The 22,834-nt window shown below is 26.8% G+C and overlaps 2 protein-coding genes across 4 annotated transcripts in view; one reads left to right on the forward strand and one right to left on the reverse strand.

The window, feature by feature from the left end:
• Positions 1-263: 263 nt before the first annotated feature.
• Positions 264-6,551, reverse strand: Roc1a (Regulator of cullins 1a). Of its 2 annotated transcripts, none has more exons than XM_016071150.4 (7): positions 6,417-6,551; positions 6,217-6,333; positions 5,198-5,225; positions 3,128-3,178; positions 1,542-1,612; positions 460-545; positions 264-374 (listed from the first exon to the last, which is right to left on the reverse strand). In XM_016071150.4, the coding sequence occupies exons 2-7, from the start codon at positions 6,319-6,321 to the stop codon at positions 362-364; spliced, it is 354 nt and encodes a 117-aa protein (XP_015926636.1). In that variant the 5' UTR covers positions 6,322-6,333; positions 6,417-6,551; the 3' UTR covers positions 264-361. The 2 variants fall into 2 exon arrangements, with proteins under 2 accessions (XP_015926636.1, XP_087021625.1); XM_087165499.1 differs by having other exon boundaries at positions 6,405-6,423.
• A 108-nt stretch (positions 6,552-6,659) lies between these two features.
• The window catches only part of Cmtr1 (Cap methyltransferase 1), a 39,254-nt gene continuing 23,079 nt past the window's right edge, over positions 6,660-22,834 (forward strand). Inside the window, exons 1-9 of one of the 2 annotated variants that reach the window (XM_043045612.3) lie at positions 6,660-6,816; positions 13,806-13,889; positions 14,979-15,050; positions 18,744-18,851; positions 19,472-19,584; positions 20,336-20,497; positions 20,599-20,694; positions 21,686-21,757; positions 22,008-22,102. In XM_043045612.3, coding sequence (XP_042901546.1) covers positions 6,792-6,816; positions 13,806-13,889; positions 14,979-15,050; positions 18,744-18,851; positions 19,472-19,584; positions 20,336-20,497; positions 20,599-20,694; positions 21,686-21,757; positions 22,008-22,102 — 827 coding nt within the window. In that variant the 5' untranslated portion in view covers positions 6,660-6,791. The remainder of the gene's footprint in view (positions 6,817-13,805; positions 13,890-14,978; positions 15,051-18,743; positions 18,852-19,471; positions 19,585-20,335; positions 20,498-20,598; positions 20,695-21,685; positions 21,758-22,007; positions 22,103-22,834) is intronic. The other variant, XM_043045611.2, reaches the window with a different exon arrangement.

Here is a 22,834-nt window from a genome sequence, read left to right on the forward strand (position 1 = left end):
ATTTGCTTGTGTGAGTTTATTAATTGTAAGAGTTTAAGTTAGTGGTGTGAGAATAGATTTTTTAAAAAAAATTTCTTACAGGAAAAATGCTTTTAAAGCATAGTAAATATTTATTTTAAAAGTTATATTTAGTTCAATAATAATAAATTGTTCGATTAAATATTCTTACTCATATTAATTTAATACATTAAAAAAAACAAAAATGCAAATATAAAATGCTTAAAATAAATAGAAATTGAAAAATAAAACACTAAACTCAAATAAACTTTATACAAATTTTTAATGGAATAGATACACATAGATTTGAAACAAATTGGACAGAACAATTTGGAAATGACGATCACTAAGCAACATCATCTTATTAATGTCCATACCTGAAAGAAAAGATAAACAAAAATATAGATAACCAACAGCATTGATATGAAAATCAATAATTTAAAAAAAGAGAAATATATTTACTTTTGAAATTCCCATTCACGATTATCTAGTGGACACACTTGTCTAGTTTTTAACCACCGAGATATACAATGAAAGTGAAAGGCATGCTGAAAAAGCAACAATGAATCAGATATATTTTTAACATTTTAGCAAAAGTATTTTTATAATAGCAAGAGTAGAAATAATTAACATAATGAAAATAAAACAAAGATGTAGTAAATATAAAATACAGCTAAATTAATACTTTATTTTGCCTTTAGAATATATTTTCTAATCAATTTATCAACATGCCAATGAAAAAGTAAACCATATGTGTTATATACACAGAGCACAATTATAAATTTTTAACCTTAATAAAATCATGGACTATTCTTTTATAATATTACATGATGAAAAACTTTCAATAAATTAAATTGAAAAATATAAATATGAATGAAAACTCATCAAGATTTAGAGAATTAATTTATACCAATGCTTGTAAAATTTTTTAAATACTTTAATTAATTAGACTTATTAGAATAGTTAGACTTTAAATATTTACTAAATTTTACAAATTATGTAAATTTATTTTAACAAAGAAAACTATCAATATTTATACCAATCCATTTCATCATTGAAAATTGCAATAACATTTTCATAAATATAATGAAATGTAGGAGTATCACAGAAAACTAACTAGTGTCTCAAAAACAATAACTTTGAACATAAACATTGGCTCATCAGATAAATTTCCATCAATACTTAGTAGTCAAATGAAAAAAAAAATATGTGCAGTTTAAAATCTTTTACTACTTGTATCAATTAAACTTATATAAGTATCAATAACTTAAAAACTTAACTTATTCTGTTTCACATGTTACTATATGTTACTATATGTTGGATGTCTGTTACTATATGTTGGATTTAACTTTGCAATTTCATACAACATTGTAGAATAATTTTTTCATTCAGTTATTAATGTTTTAAACATCAAAATTAAACATGAGTTTTGAAAACTCATCATTTTTAGATAATTTTGCTTAAAAATTCATTCATTTTTTAACTTGATGTTGCCAGTGAAATAAAATAAAGAATTAAAATTACTGTATTTGGAAGCAACTTACATTGCAAACACCCCAAGCAACTGTGCATTCTTCACTTGTGGCAGATGCTTGATTAGCTTGACACTCAATACCTGAAAAGTTATATGCACGTTTATATAACTAATAATAACAATGTGATATTTGACAAAACAAAGTACTTGTTTAAATTATTCAATTTATACACGTGGTTTGCTTGGTTGTGCTATCTTAGCAAGTTTTGCCACAGATTTCCAAATGGTTTTTAAAATATCTATATTTTAATATGCCATTATAATATACCCCGAATTCTGAATTGTGCATTTCAGTCAGTAATCATACATCAATCCACGCGATTAGCAACGATTCCTCAGTGTATCCAAGTGGTTTTGACAATGGTTTTTTTCTTTGCAAGTGATTAAAAAGTTTTTTCACTTGGTTTTTAAAATCTCATTGTTTTAATACCATATTATCTTTTTCAGCAAATTTTTATTGCCATGCATTTTCATAGCTTTTAATGCTACATTATGATACAGGAAAAAATTCGAATTGCGCATTTTTAGAATTACTTTTGATGTACTTGATGCTATTGTACATATGGTTTCGTCGATCGCATTTTAAACAGTTTGGAATTGCCACATAGTTTTTAAAATTTATATTTCATTTTTAATATAATATTATTACAATCAGCGAATTCCGAATAACGAATCAATGACCTGCTTTAGTTGTGACAATTTAATTTCAAATCCAGAATTTTTTTAAAATGTTAAATTTTTGTACACTTTGTAATTGAGTGTATGATTCTTGACAGTTAAAATCTTTTTATGAAGACATGAGAAAAAATACTGGATTTTTTTTTTGTGGTGTAGTGAAATAATGGATTTCGTTTCGAAATATCGAATAGTTTTTTCATATTACAGCGGAAATGGGATTAAAGTTGAAAGTCTGGTAAAAATAATAAAGAAGAGGAAAAGCCCAAGATTCTTATCCCTGCATACTTTTTTTTTAACAGGTTGCAAGCGTAAAAAAATTATTATTATTTTTTTTTTTGAAGAGGGGAAAATTTTTATGATTATTTTAATTGTTAAAGTGTCTGGAAGAGACCCTTTCGGTGAACGGACGTCCGGATATAAGATCTCGTACTGTACATAAAAGAAAATAACAGTCAAAATTGCAGTAAAATTGTTTTTGAAAAGATTTGCATACAAAATAAAAACAAGCAAAATTCATAAAATTTTAAAAAAAGGAGCATTTAAATACTAGCTTCACACAACACATGTTTGTATTTCCCAAAAATATTGTTCTCATAGAAATAAATTATTTATGTTGTTAATTGTTTATTTCACAGAATCTTTTCATCTAATAGGTAATCAGATTTTTAGTTTTTCTTCCGGGGTTTTTCTAATAAAAATATCAGCTAGTAGATGACTGTTGGATAAAATATAAATTATTGAACACAATGTTATATTAATTTTATTTTTTTCACTAAACTTTTTTGGTAATTTAAAAAAAAAAAAAGATTTAATGTAGTACTGTAAATATACTTACAAATGATGTATATTTTAAAAACTTAAATAAGCCACACAAGTATATATCAATAATAACAATCATGATGAAGTATTAAAACTTACATAGATCCATAATGTGATTTCTACAGATAGCACAGTTATCGACCACAATATCTAGAATCAAAAACACAATATCAATGCAAAAACATCAAAACTTAATGTAAGAAAAAAGGGAGGAGACAAACTCTTTTAAAGGTCTCGTATGTTAGAAAAATCAATATTTCAATTATCAATATAATGTTACATTTTTCACCAACTAAATTGCAAGTTTTAAGAAATCTAAATAAGCTAATTACTACTTTTAAATACATATTTAATAACTGTAAATTAAAATTTTTTTACAAAAAGTAGCTCTCAATTAAATAAAATTCTAAGTAAAAAAATGTCATAATAATAAATTGTAATTGGCGTCTGGTAGCGCCTCACGTTCTCTTGCCACAGGTCATGGGTTTGATCCTTGGACCAAGCTAAGTTGACTCAGCCTTTCATCCCTTCAGTAGGTCGATAAAATGAGTACCAAGCATTCTTGGGGACTAAACACAGGGGGTTCCAACCAGAACAGCTGCAACTGCACCCCAGAGCCCAAGGTCAAGAAAACTGAGATGGGTACAGTAGTCCTTGGCCCCCTATGGGATGCAGCGCCACTGAGTTTAGACTTTTAGTAAATTGTAAAACTGATAAAAAAAATTGTAATTTTTAAAAACTATTCACTTTATATGACAATATTTTATTACATTAAATATTACAATTTTCACTGAAGCAAATAATTCAAAAGAGTAATTTTAATTTAGTTTTACATAAAAATAAAATATTTACTAGTGTATATTTTTAGGCACTGCATGACCAGCTTCGTAAAAAAGCTTCAATTAGAAAAACTAAAAAGCCTAATTTTTTTTGGTGTGTTTCTTGAAAATCTTAACATAGGTAATACTTAAAAAATAATCACTTCACTCTAGATAAGAATGAGTTTTTTTAATAGTACATTTACTATATTTTCCTCCTGAAAAAGTTGAAGCAAGGTGCTTGAACATAATCTAAACATTCATAAATTGATCATTCTAAGAAAAGATAACTAGATATGAACATTGTAAGATCAGTTCTTTAAAATTAAGGTGAAAGGTAAGAAATTGATGTCTTGTGGAAAGCTCAGTATAAAATTTGAGACCAACTTTTAGCTTGCAGGTCATAGATTGCAACATACAGTCAATTTTTTATTATTTCTGGAAATGAATGATAACTTAATAAACCAACCAATTGTGTAAGAACCTTACAAACTGGTAAAACAAAATTGTCACCTGTAAATATTTTTTGAACTAAGCACAACTAAAATTGTTCACTTAGGATGATAAGCTTAGAAAGCCATCTTACCTTTAACTAGCACTTTTTAATACAAATTAAATTGCCATCCTCAAAAACACAAAAAAGAAAATTATTTAGACATCAGATAAAAACATGAAGTGATAAAATCACATGGGGACAAAATATTGTGAGACAGAATCTCATTAGCACAAAATGTCATATTGAAATTTTTTTAAAAATATAAATTCATTCTTTTCTCTTTGTTTACACGAATAAAATATTATGAGATAGTATCTCCCTCAGACAGAATACCACAAGACAGATTGAATATTGTGGAACAATAACTTGTGCAGATATTGTGGGGAGTGGAGTATTCTTTTTAAAAATACAAATAATGGTATTTATAAATTGCAAGACACATACAATTTTTTCCTAGAACTAATGTGTAATCAGCTAACTAGATAATCCAGAGTTTATAGTATTCAAATATTTGTTTATAATTTTAATGATATTAACTCTACTATAAAAATTGCAAAATATTAAAAGTGAATTATGACGAATATTGATCCTAAAAATTTTTAACAAGAAAAAAAGAGGAAGATTTAAGTGCATTAAAACTGGCGAAATGATAGAAATCTCATGTTCACAAAAATGAAAAGTGTTAAAGAAAATTTTTACAAATATTGTTATTTTCCCATAAGTTGAACTATATCCCATAAGTTGAACTATAGTTGTATAAATAACTTACATAATTTTATAACTTTTTTTTAAATTACATGATAAAATCAAACATTATAGAATTGGTTTTTGATTTATTATATTTATTGCACTCACCCCAAGCCCAAAGTGCAACAGCATTCCACTAAAAAAAAAAAAAAAATACAAAAGTGAATTATAAATACAAAATTTTATTGTTAAAACAAAATTTGATAACAAAAAATTATTTGGCAGGTGTAATAATTATGGGGGAACATGAAATGAAAATACAAAGTATAATATAAATATCACAATTACACTGTTAAAAAAGATTAATTTTTTTAATAAATATTAAATTTTCTTCATATATCAAAATAATATAGATTCACATCTCGATAACAATTAAAAACATATTAATTTTTCAACAAAAGCGCAATGGCTCTTGACCAGTACTCCTCTAAACTGGTTGCCAAAACTTAATGAATAGTAGAGAACCAGGTAGTTGCACAACCTTTTCCTTCATATCAATTGCCTGATTAATTCTCTATTGATGGAATATATAATCTTGAAAAAAATCCTCAGTCAAAAGCTTTAAGGTAAAAAAGTTATTTTTTGCAAGCCCTAGATACAATTTAGAAGAAATTTTAGAGGGTTTGTACTTGGAGCAAAGGTATTTTTTGACACTTATTTGGAGAAACAGTAAGAAGAAATTCGTCACAATTGCAAAAAATTGAGTGCTTCTAAGAAACGTTAACAGTTCTTTTCTCATTAAAACGAGAATTAAATTTATAGTAACAAGATTAATACTAGATTTTGTTATTATAAATATAATTAATGACCGTTGCTCATTAATGTTAAACAATGATCAGGATATCCTTGATAAAAAGGAAACTTTAATAAATCGAAGAATTTCACATTAAAGTGATATACATTTAAATCATTTCTAAAGGTGCTAAGTGTGTTACCTATAGCCAAGATATCAATCATACGTTAATAAGCTATTATTATTTGAAAAGGGGATTTAGTGTGAAGTTTTTAAAATGAAGCATACAAACTGGAATAAACATGAAAACTTGATGAAGTTTTTAAAAGATAATCAAAATATCTTATGTTAACTAAAATGAAATAAATAAAATTCTATATGCATTAATAATTACTTTTTTAACTTCAAAACGCTTTTTCCCCCCTCCAGACGAACTTGCTGCAGACGGCATTTCAGTTGCTTCACTGTCAATATCATCGTCAACTTCCATTGAAGCCATTACTGATTATACCTTAAATAATAATAATATGAATATTTAACTAATGAAATATAAAGAATTTTTTTTCAATATAATATTTATACTTATTCTTTTACTTCAGTAGTGAAATTTCTGAAAAGAATCAAAGAATATCAACAAAATAGATAGAAGTAAAAGTTGTTAATATTTTCTTGAAAAATTAAATATTAAAATTATATTGACAATTTGTAAAAAGAAAACGTTAAATTGAAATCACTACTTATTATAAAGATTTAAGAGATCAATTTTCGTCCTAATAATATAATCAATTTAAAAAAATTCACAAATTTTTGTGATTTCTATTTAACTGTCACCTTGATTCTTATAAATTGATCACGCATGTTTATTTTCGTTTTGTCCGCTGAAAGAAGTATGAAACCAAAACACCGATTTTTAAATGAACTTATAAATCAATAGAATATTAGTTTCAATTTATCGTAAAAATCAATAAAATGAATAAATTTAAGTCGTTAAGTGGTTAGTTCTATCATGTGACTTTCATTTTAAAATAATCTTTATTTCACATTAACATTTTTCAATGCATTTAAATTATGTACATCTTCAGAAAAATGCAAACATTTTAGCTCTTTTTCTTCATAAAATTTTAAAATTTCTTATTTTGTGTTTCATCATTACCATAAAACCACTTTGGCAGTTTATTTTGATTTTACTTGAAAAAATTATATTTAACTTATATATATATTATCATATATATATATATATATCGTATATTATTTGTAACTATTTATCTTATCGATTCCTGTTATGTTTCATTGAACTCAACAGCCCTTTTGTACATTAGAACTCTTGCAACTTCTGATTTATTCAACAGAAAATGTACTTCAAATGTTCAGATAGCCAAGTAAAAACTGTTCTAGGTTATCTCAATAATAGCCCTTTTTTTTTTTTACATGAAACTTATTGCAACTTATAAACTTTTCGTTCTATTCGCTCGTGTTTAGTCTCATTCAATTAATTGTCTCACTTGTTTAGTTTACAGTGGCAGATGCATAAATAAGCAAAATAGTACTTTTTTGCGTATAAAACCTATATAACTTCTAAACTATTGGTTTAATCTTTTCATGATTCGTCTCATTCTATTCAGCATTAAAATAAACTTATATAGTTCCTCACTTAGCTGTATCATTGATATGCAATAGCATAAACATATGACAGATTCCTTTTCACTCCAAATTGGAGCATAGAGCTTCGTAGCTAGATATGTTGCCTCTCTCTCAGGGTTGGGTTTTTGACGTCAAAAAGTGGTTTTTGACATGACAAGGGTATAATACTGGTTTAAACCGTCAAAAACTGAAGTTTGCCAATACAATATATAAACTTCAAAACTACCAACAGTTGCCATGCATTATATTGAAATTTAATTATGGTATAGGTAATCAGCAGGTTTTAAAATATTTTTTAATTAAAATTAGGGTAAAATAACAGATTTAAAATCTCAGAAATTTATATTCAAATGCATGTGCAGAAAAATTTTGCACAAAAATTTTTTAAATACTTATATTGTGAAAAAAAAATTTTTTTTTTTTGATATTTAAGAAAATTAAAAGTTTATTACTATGCATTTTTGACATAGGGTGACCAGGGGTAATTTACGATCACTCTGTTTCTGGGGTAAATAATGATCACCTAAGTTTTATTTTAAAAAAATTGTTTGTTTTTTTTTAATTTGAGACATAGACAAGAATGCTTGTACACTTTACTAAAGTATAACTACATTTACTAAATAATAATTTTTTGTTTAATCTAACAAAATAAGTATCTTTTAAACTGCTTTCTGTATTTTCCATTTCAAAGATGGGTTTCAAAATGTGCATATTTCTGCAAAGATCCTCCTCATTCTCATAATAATAAATATTTTGAGTTTCTTTCTTTTTCTTTGATATAAAGTTGTGTAAGCTCTTGTTTAATTGTTTCACATCAACTGTAAACTTTATAATTGATTATAGGAAACTATATCAAATGTTGCCCCTTACAGATGGGGTAATTATTGATCACTGGGGTAATTATTGATCACCGGGGTAGTTCCTGATCATTGTAATTTCTTCTTATAAATAGTATATAAAATAGCTTATAAATAGCTAATTGTCTTTTCTTAAATAACAGTTCATATTTATTAAGTGGAATTAATGTTTTGAACAAAATTTGTTTTTAACTGTATACAAGACGAAGACTGTATTCTGATTTGCACCATTTCTGGTTTGTCTTACCTTGCTTCTATCTTAATTTTATGTGTGTACATCGTTAGAATAATTTTTAAGTTTATAAATTAGCCTAGTATAATTGTTAGAATAATTTTTAAGTTTATAAATTAGCCTAGTATAAATATGGTGAGAAATTATAAGCCTAAAAAGGATACTAAGCTTCTAGAAAACAAAATTATTGAATTTCTTTTAATGATTAAAATTTCAGTGTGAGAGCTGTTGGCATACCTTACTTAACTTTACACTTTCCCTTAATGAAGTTAAAAAATCCAGCAAAAGCAACCCATGTAGGAACTGTTATATTTCAAAAGAACATGAGAATGAGTTGGCTGATTACCTAAAATGTATGGCACGATGCAAAGATTTTTGAAAATTTAAAGTGTTAATTGTTCTTTTTGCTTTTAAATAAATCGTTTTATTAGCTGCTTAAACATATCTTTTTGGTTTATTGTTTGATCTTGATGTCTTATTTGTTAGTTACCATTACATAATTATTTTCAAACAGCCCCTTTACAATAAAAACTGGTGATCAGTAATTACCCCAGAAGTGATCAGGAATTACCCCAAAAATGATCAAGACCAGGGGTAATTCCTGATCACTAAAAATTTAAAATCTTTTAAATTCTAATTAGACTTACAAACAAAAGAAGTTAGCATAGGACTCATCTCATATAGCCTCAAACTTCCAGTAAATATTAAAATTCTATTTTGAATAGTTTTTTCACAAAATAGATGATTGCGTTTTTTGATCAGGAATTACCCCAGGTCACCCTATAAGGAACATATAACTAATATTTATAAGGAACTTACAAGTTATGTTGCATAAATACAAACTTGATACAAGTGTATAAAAATTTTTTTTTAATGTACCAAAGATCTTTATTATCCAGTATGTTAATTTGAATTTAAAAGTAGTTATATTTATGAATAATGATAAATATAATTCATATTGTTTATTATATTTATTTATAATTATTACAATTATCATTATTTTGAAACAATTTTTATCTCTTAATTTTTTTTTCTTTACTTGTATTAAGAATACAAATAATGTATATCTTGAAAGCAAGAAGTAATTATTCAACAGCTGAATATTTAGATATTCAACAAAACTTTATAGTATTCAGCAAATTCCCTGATTGTGAATGTTGCAACCTGTTTAAAAGATGTCTAATGTACAAAACTGCTAATGTTTATCTTTAAAAATGTCTAATTTTCAGTATAATCTATATTATACACTAAATTTGGTTATTAATAAATTTCTTAATAATATCACTGCAGATTTTCAATAACACATGAAAATGAATACATAAAATTACAAAAGATGTGAGTTTTCAAAAGTACAAGATTTTGGTTACTATTCAAAATATAAGTGTTTCTTCAAAATTTTAAATTTATTTTTTCTAGAACATATTTAGAAACACTATCCTTTATAAAAAATATATAAATTTTATGTATTAATTAAATGTCACATATGAATATAGGTTTTTGACAATGAGGTTTTCGACGTGACGTTTTAAACCATGGTTTAAACCGTCAAAAACCTGCAATCCCTGCTCTCTCTATGTCTTTACTATAGCTTTCAATTCGTTTACAAACATACTGCGCCAAGTATTTTTTAGGTCTTTCTCTTTTTCTATTGCCCTGAGGGTTCAAATCAAAAACTTGTTTTACTTTAAACTTTTCAAGTTTACGTAGAACAGGGCCAATCTATTTGTGTATTTAATTTTCAGATCAATTGGTTTCTGTTTTGCTTTTCTAAGGATTTTATTTCAATTTTTATAGAACCGCTTGTTATGTAAGATTCTTGATGTAAGTTTTCTACTTAAGCTTTTTGATGTTACAGTACAGAATCATTTTTCCGGTATCTAGAAATCTGAGAAAAATTTTGCTTGGTTTTACCGCCAATTTGAACTAGAACGATTGAGAAAAAACACGGAAAATTGACTCACCCTTGAAATTGTGCACAGGAAAATGTGTGTGTGGGAGGGTATTCTTTCTCCCGATTCATGGAGAGAAAACTTCAATATTTTTTCCTTGGCCTTGAAGATCTTTAGGTTGAGAGTGGGCAGGGAAGGGACAAATGTTTTATTTTCTCCTGTGTGTTTAAAGGAATCCTCGTTTTTCAGGTACGCTTTTGTCAATCAAACATAAGGGAGTAGCATGCTGATTTTGTTTTCTCTTTGATTTACGAGGGGGTGAGAAAAATGCATTGCACATGCATGTCAGTGAACAGAAAATGAAAGAGAAATAAAAAGAAAAATATATTCCTATATACTGAGAAAAAGTGAAATAGAATTACAGAATATTAATTGGAATACGAAAACAATTAAAAAATGGCTATCTTTTATTTAAGAATAAAGTAGGAATATAGTTGAGCTGATTTTAACCATTTAAAAAATAAGCAGAAAAATTTAGTAAATTATAACTCAAAACATAATTGGCTGTGCCAATGGGGAAGGGGGAAATATAGAAACCATAGAGCTTTTACTGAACTACTACTTAAATTCATAATTCATCGAAATAAAATGAATAAGTTTTCTTTATTAGTTCAAATTAAATAATTTTAAGAGAGTTATAAAATATCTGTGATAATCTGAATTTGAGTAGCTATTTTTTTTTTTCAATGCGTTACTTAAAAAAATGGATTAAATAAGAAAACAAATTGCTAACATACAATTAAAAACGTGACTAAGTTTTGCTACTCCTTATAAGGACATGACGTTTTAAAAAATAAAATAATGAATAAGTATGAATCTTTTTCTAAAGTCGGATCTTGTTAAATTTATAATCTGGAATGAAAATTTGGAAATTGAACAATGATATCATCTGAAAGTAAAATGACGGATTGGTAAGCCCTGGGATTTGTTATTGAAAACGAGATTTGAAAAAAAGAATCAGTGAATTGTTAGGGGAAAACACAATTTTATCCCAAAATCTGGGAATTGTCATTGTCAGAGAATTCTACACTCGATCAAATTGCTGGATTTTACCCTTCCGTTTTTCATACTATAGTAATTTGCGCTTGTGCAATAAAAATAGGAAGAGGAATAAAAAGAAATTCTAATTTTTTTTCTGAACTAACCATCAATTCAAGATTCTTCTATTATTCTTAATTGTTTTTGAATGTTGTCAATTGGATGTCTGAGTTAAGAAACTTGCATCTACTCCTCTCATAGCACAAACATCTAACAAAGTCCTCTTCCATTTTCTATCAACAATATTGTGATCAATTTGATTCCTTGTCTTTTTATCAGGGAGATATCCACTAAGCTTTATCGGTAATTTTGTGTTGAAACATTGTTCCTTCAATACATAAATTGTTAGTGATATAAAAAATCTATAAAAAGTTCCCCATTTTCATTCATTCTTCCAAGTCCATGTCTTCTCATTGTACATTCAATTTCATCATTCTCTGATCCAACTTTAGCATTCAGGTCACCAATAACCATCAATATGTCTTGTGAATTAAAACACTGTAGAGTGTTTGTTTCTCATCATCATTACTGTCATTAGGAGGTGCATACACATTAATAATTGAAATATTTTTTTGTTTTCCTCTAAATCTAGCTCGAATTATTCTCTCTGACACTGGATCCCATCCCGTCACAGACACTCTAACTGCACTGGAGAGTAATACCGCTCCCTTACAGTTTATGTCCTCTTCATTTATGTTTCCTTACCCCTATTTGACTTCTAAAAAGGGAGAAGTGTACGGGGGAGTACTTAGACATTGTTTATAATAACATAGTAAACCTTTCTGAGAGAAAAAAAGTCTTGGGTGTTTATTATTCCAAAGAAACACTCTTTTTTTTGCACTATAAATACCATATTAAAAATTCAAATGGTTTTATCAATTTGGAAACATCAGAGAATTTAATTAAAATGCTTAAAAATTCAGGGGGAAATGAAATAATTTGAGTTGCAGGTCTAGCATTTTTATCCAAACAATTGGCTTTGTAACAATTTTTATTTAAGAAATTGTTTATTTTAAAATTCTTAAAGCAAGTATAAGTGTTGTAGTAAGTTTGTTAGAAGACTGGTCTGAAATAAGAGCCTCTTTGTATTTTAATTTTTTGCCTTTCTGGCAATGTGCTTAGAAATTGTTTGATTAAAAATATTTGTCTATCTCAGGGGTTTCCAACTTACATGATGCCGGGGGCCACAATTAAAAACACAAATCAAATGGCGGGGCCGCAACTTTATCAAAAATTTGTGTAGGACTCTTTTATATTTGAAGGAACATTAAATATTACTGTCAGAGTTTTATCAAGTTGAACAAAACAAAAGTATTGAATTGCAAAGTAAAATAAGAAGTAGATTTTTAAAAATATTTAATTGTTATTAATAATATTTTTAAAAATATTAAATAAATAATAAAAATTCGAGCTACAATAACTTTCAAGTGCACACCTATGTATGAAACAATTAATGTGCAACAGATATCTAATTGTTAAGGTATTAAAATTTACATAGTAGTACACAAAATATTCAATGAGAAAATTGAGATTTGTCTGCTGCAACTACCAGAGAATAGATATTTACATTTAAAATTTACAAATGTGTGTTTAAATATTTTCGTCCAAAATGAGTGGTTTCAAAATGTTAAATCGGAGAATTTCTTCGAGAAAATTTCTGATACGCACATTATATTCACAAAATACGAAAAAAATGAAATAAAAAAGAGCAACATACACGATTATTTTTGTATTTGAATAAATATTTTCTTGGATGCAAAACCTGAAAAATAAATTTCATTGCACCCTTGATTTGTTAAATTTCACAGAAACGAAGAAATTAGGTTTTTATTATCGAGAAAAGTATTTGAAACCCATATAGATTTTTCAAAAAAATTTTTGCAAAAAAATGAAATCTAATATATTTTAGTTCGCGCGCCACAAAAAAAGGCTTTGCGGGCGCCAGTTGGAAACCCCTGGTCTATCTAAACAAATTTGATCTAAAAGATCACCCTCTCTCCCTTCTCAAAATAACAAAGAATTAATAAGTCATTAAGAGCTTTTTAGCCCTTCTTTTGTATATAATTTGAAATTTAGAATGTTCTGTAAAAAGATACGTTGTTCCTTCAAAAAAATTTTACTTAGCTATTTTTTTAAAAAATTTAAGTTATTCAGTTACATAATTTATTCTACGTGATTTAATTAATAAAGTGATGAGAACATCAAAATGAATTTGTGTCTGTTTATCATTATAATAGAGTTGTGAAATTTGTATTTATTCTTTTAGATTCTAGTACTAGTGAGAGTGAAGAGGATTATGGAAAAAGGTTGCAGAATCAGCTGCAATTTGACAAGAACAGTTTAAAAAGAAGTAATAAATAAACTTTTTTTGTAAACTAACCGTCTTCTTTTGTTTAGTTTATTAACATATAATTAAAAAAAAAAGGTTTTTTTTAGTAAATTAAGTCTGTTTTGATTTATTCAAATTGCGTTTGTCTTATAATTTATTAAAATTATTCATTTTTTTAGATGAATTTTTAGTTAGTAGTAGAACCTTGATCAATCATTTCTCAACAGACTATTCATTATGAAGGATAGGTACTGGAAAACGGGGAATGCGGGTCAGCTTGAAATATGAAGTAATGACTAGAAAATGTTTGAAAATTAATACATTACGTATAAAAAAATTTAATTGAAAAAATTATGTACTTCCTGCAACAATATTTTTCACACAAAAGAAGGATAAATAAATATATTTATTTATTTATTAGGAAATTTTGGTTATTTTTCTTTGCGAACAGCGAAGTTTCAACATTTGTTACAGGCTGCTGTCCACTTTCTGGAAGTTTGTTTGAATGCGAAAGGTAATGTTTTAAAGGCTTCATGCCTTTTACAAATGTTTGTCCAATTGGTTGTGTTGTTTAATCTTTATTGGTATGACTTTGCACTTCTTCAGCTTCTACAATCATTTTTTGAACCGATAACACCACAAGTTTGAGCATTTTCCTCAATCAATGCATAAACATCAAACCTGTTTGAGGCATTTTATCGAAACTGTAACAATTTTCTTCATTTTTAGCACCAGGAGTGACGATTTCTTTTCTCTAAACAAATTAACTTCAATATTTCTTTTTTAAATGTAGATAGACTTTCTGATCAATAGACACAAGAACCTGCTAATTTTAAAAACGATCTAAAGGGGTATTATTAACATTATAACAATAGCTTTTGTAATTTGACCGTTAAAACAATACAATAATAAAGCAAGCGGGAGAGATGGATCAATGTTCTTATTTTTTTTGCATCTGTTTTTAGTATTTTTATCATCACTTTTCATGTTTGTTTTTTTTTTACCATTTTGTTATAATTAGTTTAAGAGCAATTGGAAAAGTTAAATTATCCCTTTAACTTAATTATATTAAATTTAATAGTGATACTAAATAGGTTATTTTTTTTTAAGGTTTGAGTACTGATGATACAGAAGATGAACCTGATTTAACAGCATTTAAGAGTCCATATAAATATGCTGAAAGTATGTTATGATATTATAAATGTACCTGAATTTTTATGTAATTTTTTTTTTCTAATTCCGTTTTGACTGACAATGTTTCATTTAAAAAAAAATTTCTTCAGTTGATCATTATTAGCAGGGGTCTGTCTAGGTTTTTCTCAGAGGTACCTATTTTGTGAAAATTAAGACATAATTTGTGAAAAATTAAAAATTATATTAAAAAAATCAACACAAAAATATGGATTTATCGTTTCTTAAGGGATATAAAAATTAAATTTTAAGAAAAAGTATTTTGTGAAATTACCGTTTTTCTTAAAGTTGAATTTGTGAAAGTACGGCTAAATGGTAGTAAATTCGGCCTGGACAGACCCCTGATTAGATATGTTGATTTTTTGGATAGAGCAATTATATCTTGTAACCCAGATGTCCATTTATTAAATAGTTGTTCATTAATTAGATGTAATGACATACCTTATTTTCTTTTTGCTTATGGTGTTTGCTCACAGAGTGGTCCAAAACTAAAGGTAAAAAATGTAAAGGCAGGTAGAGGGTACCTAAAGCAGATTTTGTAAAGGAATGCAGATGTGTATATGTAGCGTCAAACACTAGTGTGTAAAGTAGTATTAATCGCAAAAAAGTAAGAAAGTTTGTTAAACTAAAAAATCAATAATTTAGGAAAAGTTTCCAATAGCTTATACCTTTAAGAATCAAACAGTTTACAATATCTGCTCAAAAGAATCCCCTCTACATGCCTTTAAATTTTTGATGCACATTTTCGAACCACCCTGTATTACGACTTTCACTCGTGGTGCGTAGCATTTTTGAAATGTGCTTAAAGGTGCTTATTTGCGATTTTTAAAAGCCCTTAAAGGTGCTTTTTTCTCTGAAGGTTTTTAAAAGGTGTTTAATATTTCCTTTCCGAAAATTAGATTTTTTTCTTCTTTACCATGTCGATTTTCGCCACATATTATGCAAATGTGTGATTTTTACATCGTTCTATTCAACGTTTTCATAATTCATTCAATCACAATCCATTCCGGCATGCGTAGGTCCGTGGCGTATGCAAATGCCAATAATTTTATATGTTTGATTAAATATTTGTGAGTCTGCACGTGTATCAACTGAAAAAGGTTCAGTGAGATTCTAGCACTCTCATATGCAACTCTGATGCGTTTTGCAAGATATTCTCAATTTTAGGCTTCATTTTCCACTTTTTGAAATTGAACAGAAAAATCTTGTTATGGTGGTTTTTATGGTGGATTTTTTATGGTGGCTAATGTAATCAAGAAAAAAGTTATTTCTCAGAAACTAGTTATTTTGTTAATGTATATAGTGCTTAAAATTTTTTTGAGTGCTTGAAAAATACTTAAAAGGTGTTTATTTTTTGCTAAAATATTTGGCTACGCACCCTAATACTGTTTCTACTTTATTTGACTGTTCTCTAATAGTGTGATAAGCTTTATGAATGAATGTAAAATTAATCTTATCAGGGATGAGATTTTTCCGCTTTTTAGCGGATTTCCGCTTTTTTCACTTTTATCTCTTAAATTTCAGCTTTTTTATCAAAAATTCAGATTTTCTAAAAATTTCATTTTTTTTTATAAGTATTCCGCTTTTTCAGAAAATTCACCGATTTTCAAAGCGAAACAGAAAATTCAAACTACATAGCTACCAATCCCTTCTCATTTTTACTTATTTTACCTATTTTCTCCCCTTTTACACGCAGCAAATAAGATTTTCCGAATTTTTTACCCACCCTCCAGATAGATCCGATTTTCATAGTTCAAACGACGCTGCTTCTGACAAGCCTTTTAGAGGTCCCAAGCCTGGAATCTGCTAATATCTCGATTCTTATTCACACGATTTTTATATCAAACATAGCTTTTCATATTTGCGTGTTGCGATTCTTATTAACTCGATTTGAATATTGTATGTTGCGATTCTTATTTACGAGATTTAAAAATCCGATATTGTGATTCGTATTTACGTCTTTTTTAAAACCTATGTAGCGATTCGTATTCACGCAAGTTTAAAATTCAATGTGTTGATTTGCTCATGTGGTTTATAATATCAAACATTGATTTTCGTATTTATACGTGATTTTAAAATAAGGCATTGGGATTCGCATTCACGCATTCTGAAAGTTATGCATCATAATTCTTATTTATGCAATCTAAAAATTACGCATCAAATTCGTATTTACACTATCTAAAAATTATGAATCGTGATTTGTATTTACGCGTTTTAAAAATTCTATATCCCAGTTTGTATTTTCTCATTTTCAAAATCGTATATCTAGTTTCATATTCATGTGATTTCAAAATCCATAATTGTTATTCATATTCACGCAATTTTAAGATCAACTATCGCGATTCTTGTAAAAAGTAAGTTTTTTTAAAATTAGTTACTATAAAGGTGACTGTTTTTCTAACGACGATTATTAGTATATGTAAGTGTTACAACATCAGAGAAACTGGAAGGGAATATATTCAAAACTTACATTCTGTGCTTGCAAAGAAGAAAAAATAGGATTTGTCACAAGATGTTTGAAGATGGACTAACGACTAAATATAGCAAACATAAAAGATATAGCAAACAAAAGCAATCACTTAAAAAGGGATTTAATTAAAAAAAATTTTGGGTGGGAAAAGAGTTAATTAACTCATCATCACAATTTTATTTGTAATTGCTGTTATTTATGCTATAAAATGCAAAATTCTTATCAAATAAAAAACAATTATCTAAACAGTTGCTGATTGTCATGTAATTTTTCAAATTAAAGTAGCAATTTTTGTATGTTAAGGAGTTACTATATATTTCTACTTCACTGTTATTGATATGTTTCAGAGGGCTGTAGTTAGATTAGACTATAATATGAACATAATGATTCAGTCCATTGTTAGTTTTTTTTCCAATATAATTTTAAAAAAAATATTACTGATATATTTGCTATTCATCACGTAACAGTATTTATTAAAAGAAATGAAATATTAATGTATATTAGTAGTAGTTATTTTGCTAAACCAGGTAGTTTTTCAAGTAGTAATTGTCTCTTATGTGAACTGAGGAAAAATATAATTTCCAGCTTTATTTTTTCAATTGGTAATTTTTTTTTCACTAAATGTTAAGTATCAATGTAATCGTTTTTATAATAATAGATTAGTACACAATTGTATGTCAACACATTATTTATTACCTTAAACTGTCTGAAATTTATTATTAAAGGGTTGCGCTTGAGTAAAATTTACTATCGTGGAAATTCAGCTTTTTTGCGTTTTGGCTAATCTCATCCCTGTCTTATACTGCCCGCCCTTTATTAGAATATGTTCAGTATTTTTATTTAGCCCTTAAAATTCTGTCAATTCTGATATCTTGCAAAAGAATATTTATTAGCATAAAATATCTTTTCTTAAGAATGTTTGTTATTTCGATTGAAAACGAATAATTTATTTGCTAATTGTTTGCTGCTTCCAAGTTTCCACAAGTGTATTTTTTACATTCTAGATTATTTATTTTTTTTAAAATCTCTTAACTTAGCCAATCATTTTCTGTATAATGAAAGATAGCATTTAAGCTATTTTTGTTCCAGTATATTTACAATATTTTATTTATACTTGATATATCATGTAATATTTTTATTAATTTCATAAATGAATTCAATTCAATCTTGCTGAAAGTTATTTTTCAACTAATTTGAACATGTTTCTGTAATAGGACTTAGTACTGACGATACTGAAGATGAACATCTAGATACTGTAGAATTACCTCCCAATAAGAAGATGATGTTGGGCTTCAAAAATCCATCCCATTATGTGGAAAGAGGTAGCTTATAACCGTTTTTTCTCTGAGCAATTCTAAGCAGAATGTAGTTTAATTATGAAAACTAATATCACCCTGACTGTCATATTATTGGTTTGAGAAAGTATAAATGCTGAAAAACAAAAGAAACAAGTAGATTTTTTATGATTCTTATTTAAAAAATAGAAATTCTTGATATCTACTTGCTTAAAATATTATTCCCATAACTAGCTTAACTTTTTTGTCAAGTTTAAAAAATATTTTGATTATGGTCTGATTCTTTCCAAATTATGTTGTATGGCTATTTGTATTTTGTTATTTATTATTCAATTAAAATTTTCAATTGGAGGAACTATTAATTTTTAGTTGTTTCTACTGAATCCCATTGATATTCCCAAACCACTGATCACCATTCTTTAAAACAAACTTTTAAAATGTCAAAATAGTTTATTTGAAACAGAGCCAGTAATTTAGATCAGAATCATCTAATAATAATTACACTTAGTGGTTATCCATGCAATTCAGTTATTTAAAAATTTTCTTAATTAATGTATTTTAAAATTAAAGTTCTTATCAGTAGGCTCCTTTTATATGTTTTGTTTTTGGAAAATGCAGTATTAATAATGGTAATTTTCTTTTGATAGACATTTCTGACAGTAGTGAAAGTGAAGAGAAAAGCACACCTGTAAGCTTTGGCTCTGATATGCCGAGTATGGATGCTTTGAATGGGAATTATGGAGTTGGGATGAAAATAATGGTGACTTAATTTTTTTCGCTCTCCTTTTTCTTGTTTTTTTTTATGCGGTTTCAATTTGTATACAATTATATTTGTTGATCATGCAGTTAATGTAATACTGTTATTGTAACTGTTTCTATAAATATCAATCACATTTTCAGTTACTGTGTGAGAAAAAGCTTTTCAATCAAAATCACATTATTTAAAGCATTAAGAAGAGTTTTTGTCTCTAATAAGTGGGCAAGTGGCATGTATTCTGATTGTTTAATTTTATAGTTCTGCTTATAAACTTTTCCCGTTACAAGTTACAATGTTTTACAATCCTTCCTGTTTGAAAGCCAATTCTTCAACAGCTCAGTTTCAGCTTCTAAAATATGTTGCTTCGTATGATTTTTACAATTTTAAGAAACTTTTTCATATAATTTTGCTTCTATTTGTTCATCATTATATTAATGTAATTTATCAAACATTATATCAATTATGATTTTTAAAGCTATTAATATAGTAAAACTTATATTCAAAACTTTCTTTCTGTAAATTTATTCAAATTTTTTGTCTCCAGTTACAAAATGTTGCTCAAGCTAGTAATACTAAATTTAATTGTTTCGTAAAAGTTTCATCACTCTTAGTTTTTTCTATAATATTTATACGTAAAGTTATCCTTGCCTTACTATTAAAATTTTTTTTTATAAATACAATGTTATAATATTTTTATCTTGCATGTTTTGTGTGCTTAATTTATTGTTCCTAATGATGTCTTCATTTATTTCAGTCCAAAATGGGATACAAATCTGGTACCGGTTTGGGAAAATTTGCACAAGGTAGAGTTAATATCGTTGAAGCTTCCCAACAAAGAGGAAGAAGAGGTTTGGGCCTCAAAATGAAAGCTGGCCTAGAACCTGCTGCTATTCTGTGGGAATCTGGACAAGATGAAGTAATAGAATTTTTCTCATTAATTTATTATATTTTAATTTCCTTTTTTGATAAAGTTTAGATTTTTATTTTAATAGAAGTAACCTTTTTCCTCCATTATAGATGATTTCTGTTGAAGAAGAAGTAACGTGGATTCCCGACATTAATTTTCCAACTGTAAGCATAAAAGAATTAAGAGAGTGGATGACAGAAGGAAATGTAAATAATTGTCATACTTTATAATTTGTTTGTAGATATTAAACATATTTATAATATATTTGTCATGTTTCCATGTACATATTTTGTACTTATCAATTTTATAAATTTAGGCCAGATAGGAATAAGGTATGCAGATATATTTTTATTCCAAGGATGAGACGCATGTTATTGTTTGTCGTCAATAACAGAAATGGCAGTTTTGATATCCATAAAAAGATTGGTTTAGGATCTTATCAATTGGAATCAATTATATTGAATAATTTTTTTTTAATCAACACATATGCTAATTTTGTAAGTGAAATATTTTAATTTATTGAGATTTAATGAATAATGATGCTAACTTTGAAATGTAGTTGTATTTATTAGTCAACAAGTTATTGTGGTCTCTACAAAATTGGAAATTATATTTAAATATAGATAAATATAAGTTAAAAAATAAATAAATATAGTAGTTAGATAGACTTTTAGTGTGTATATATTATAATGAGGTTTGACTTTTTAAATTTCTTTTAGATGAGTAAACTTTGTCAGCCACTTTTTTAAAATCAAATGTTTTATAGGGGGAGTGGGTACAATTTATATACAACCAACCTCTATTTGATAAAACTCATAAGGCAGCATAGGTATCAAAAAATTGTTTTCTCTTTTGTTTAATTCTTAAACTGAAATCTCAATAAACTAGAAAAATGCTAGGCATTCAGTGCCTATGTTTTAGTGTCTTATTATATGTGCTGATCACATGGAGAAATAAAAAGTTTAAACTTATTTAAATAATCTTTTTTCAAATTATTATGATTTCCTTAATAATAGAGATGATTTACTCTTCTCCTTCAATTATTTAATTCTTTGATTTAAATTTTATCAAATTCTGTAATTTATAACAGTACAATTGTCTGTTCTAATGTCTAGTTGTTATTTAACTTGCCAATTATATTTATTGTTAATATTTAAGGAATTACAAAACTAATACATATTTTACTTTATCTAACAGAAAATAGACAAGATTGATGATGAAACTGAATTTGTGGATCCTACAATTCTAAAGAAAATTATTGATTACAAAGTAAGTTTGTGTGAAAATTTCACTAGTATCGTAATTGAATGTTATTGGTAGCATGAGTAAATATATCATTAAACTATAATTATTCTGTCTTTGCTTGATATTAAACTTATTAAGAAAATTCCTCCATTATATGATCTTTTTTTGTTCAGTTATTGAAATTTTTATTATTTGTATTATAAATTAAATTGCTTATTGTAGCATAATAATAGTATTATCAATTTAAAAAATTATGTTAAATTTGATAATTTAGAGTATATTTGATGAGCTTGAACCTGAAGAAATGAGGAAAGCAAGAACACGATCCAATCCTTTTGAAACTATTCGAGGTGGAATATTCTTAAACAGGTAAAAGTATTTTTTATTTTATATTACATGTTTAAACTCTAATCCAAGTATTTATAAATATTCTAATAATTCTCTCCATCGCTTCTGTAAAAATGGACACACTAAATTTTTACTTTTAATTATTTGTGCCCATTGTCCGTACAAGTCACACTAGTTAGTTATTTTTTTCTTTTTTATATTCCTAAATATTTACACAAAGTATTTTTTCCTTCATAACAAAAAAGTAAAAAATCTTAAAAGTGTAAGAAAGTTTTTTAAGCAAAATTATTCATTATTGTATCTGATGACGAGTAATTTTGTTTCACTTTCTTTTTCAAAAGGTGAGGGTTTCATTTTTGCTTTCTGTTAGACCGAAAGGTTAACTCTGGGATATGGATCCAAACCAAAATATAGAACTAGTAACGAAAGGTATAGTTGATATGATATTCAACATAGTGTTCATGAGTATTTTGAATTATTACTAATATGAAAATATGCATTTTGGAGCTATAACAAGATAAATGTGTATGGAAGAAGGAATTAAATAAGTAAATAAAGTAGATTATCCCATTTCAAATGGCATCAAGAAAATTTTGGGTCAGAAAAGCTCAAGATGGTTAGGAACTTATAATTGAAAGTAATTTTTTTTACAATTGTTACATAAATAGATCAGGGTTTTTTTCTGTGAGTAATTTATGTTGACTTAATTGAAAAAAAAATTATAATAAAAACAGTTACGAATAAAAGCACATA

This window comes from Parasteatoda tepidariorum, chromosome 6 (genome assembly GCF_982258835.1).
Source record: "Parasteatoda tepidariorum strain Cologne lab strain chromosome 6, Ptep-v5.0, whole genome shotgun sequence".
NCBI classification, from domain to species: domain Eukaryota; kingdom Metazoa; phylum Arthropoda; class Arachnida; order Araneae; family Theridiidae; genus Parasteatoda; species Parasteatoda tepidariorum.

Excerpts from the sequence above, each read along its gene's own strand:
- Roc1a (XM_016071150.4), bottom strand. The coding sequence starts at position 6,321 with ATGGCTTCAATGGAAGTTGACGATGATATTGACAGTGAAGCAACTGAA. Across the intron at positions 5,226-6,216 it reads AGCGTTTTGAAGTTAAAAAA|TGGAATGCTGTTGCACTTTG; the intron begins GTAATTATTAAT and ends TTTTTTTTTTAG. Across the intron at positions 1,613-3,127 it reads AAATCACATTATGGATCTAT|GTATTGAGTGTCAAGCTAAT; the intron begins GTAAGTTTTAAT and ends ATAACTTTTCAG.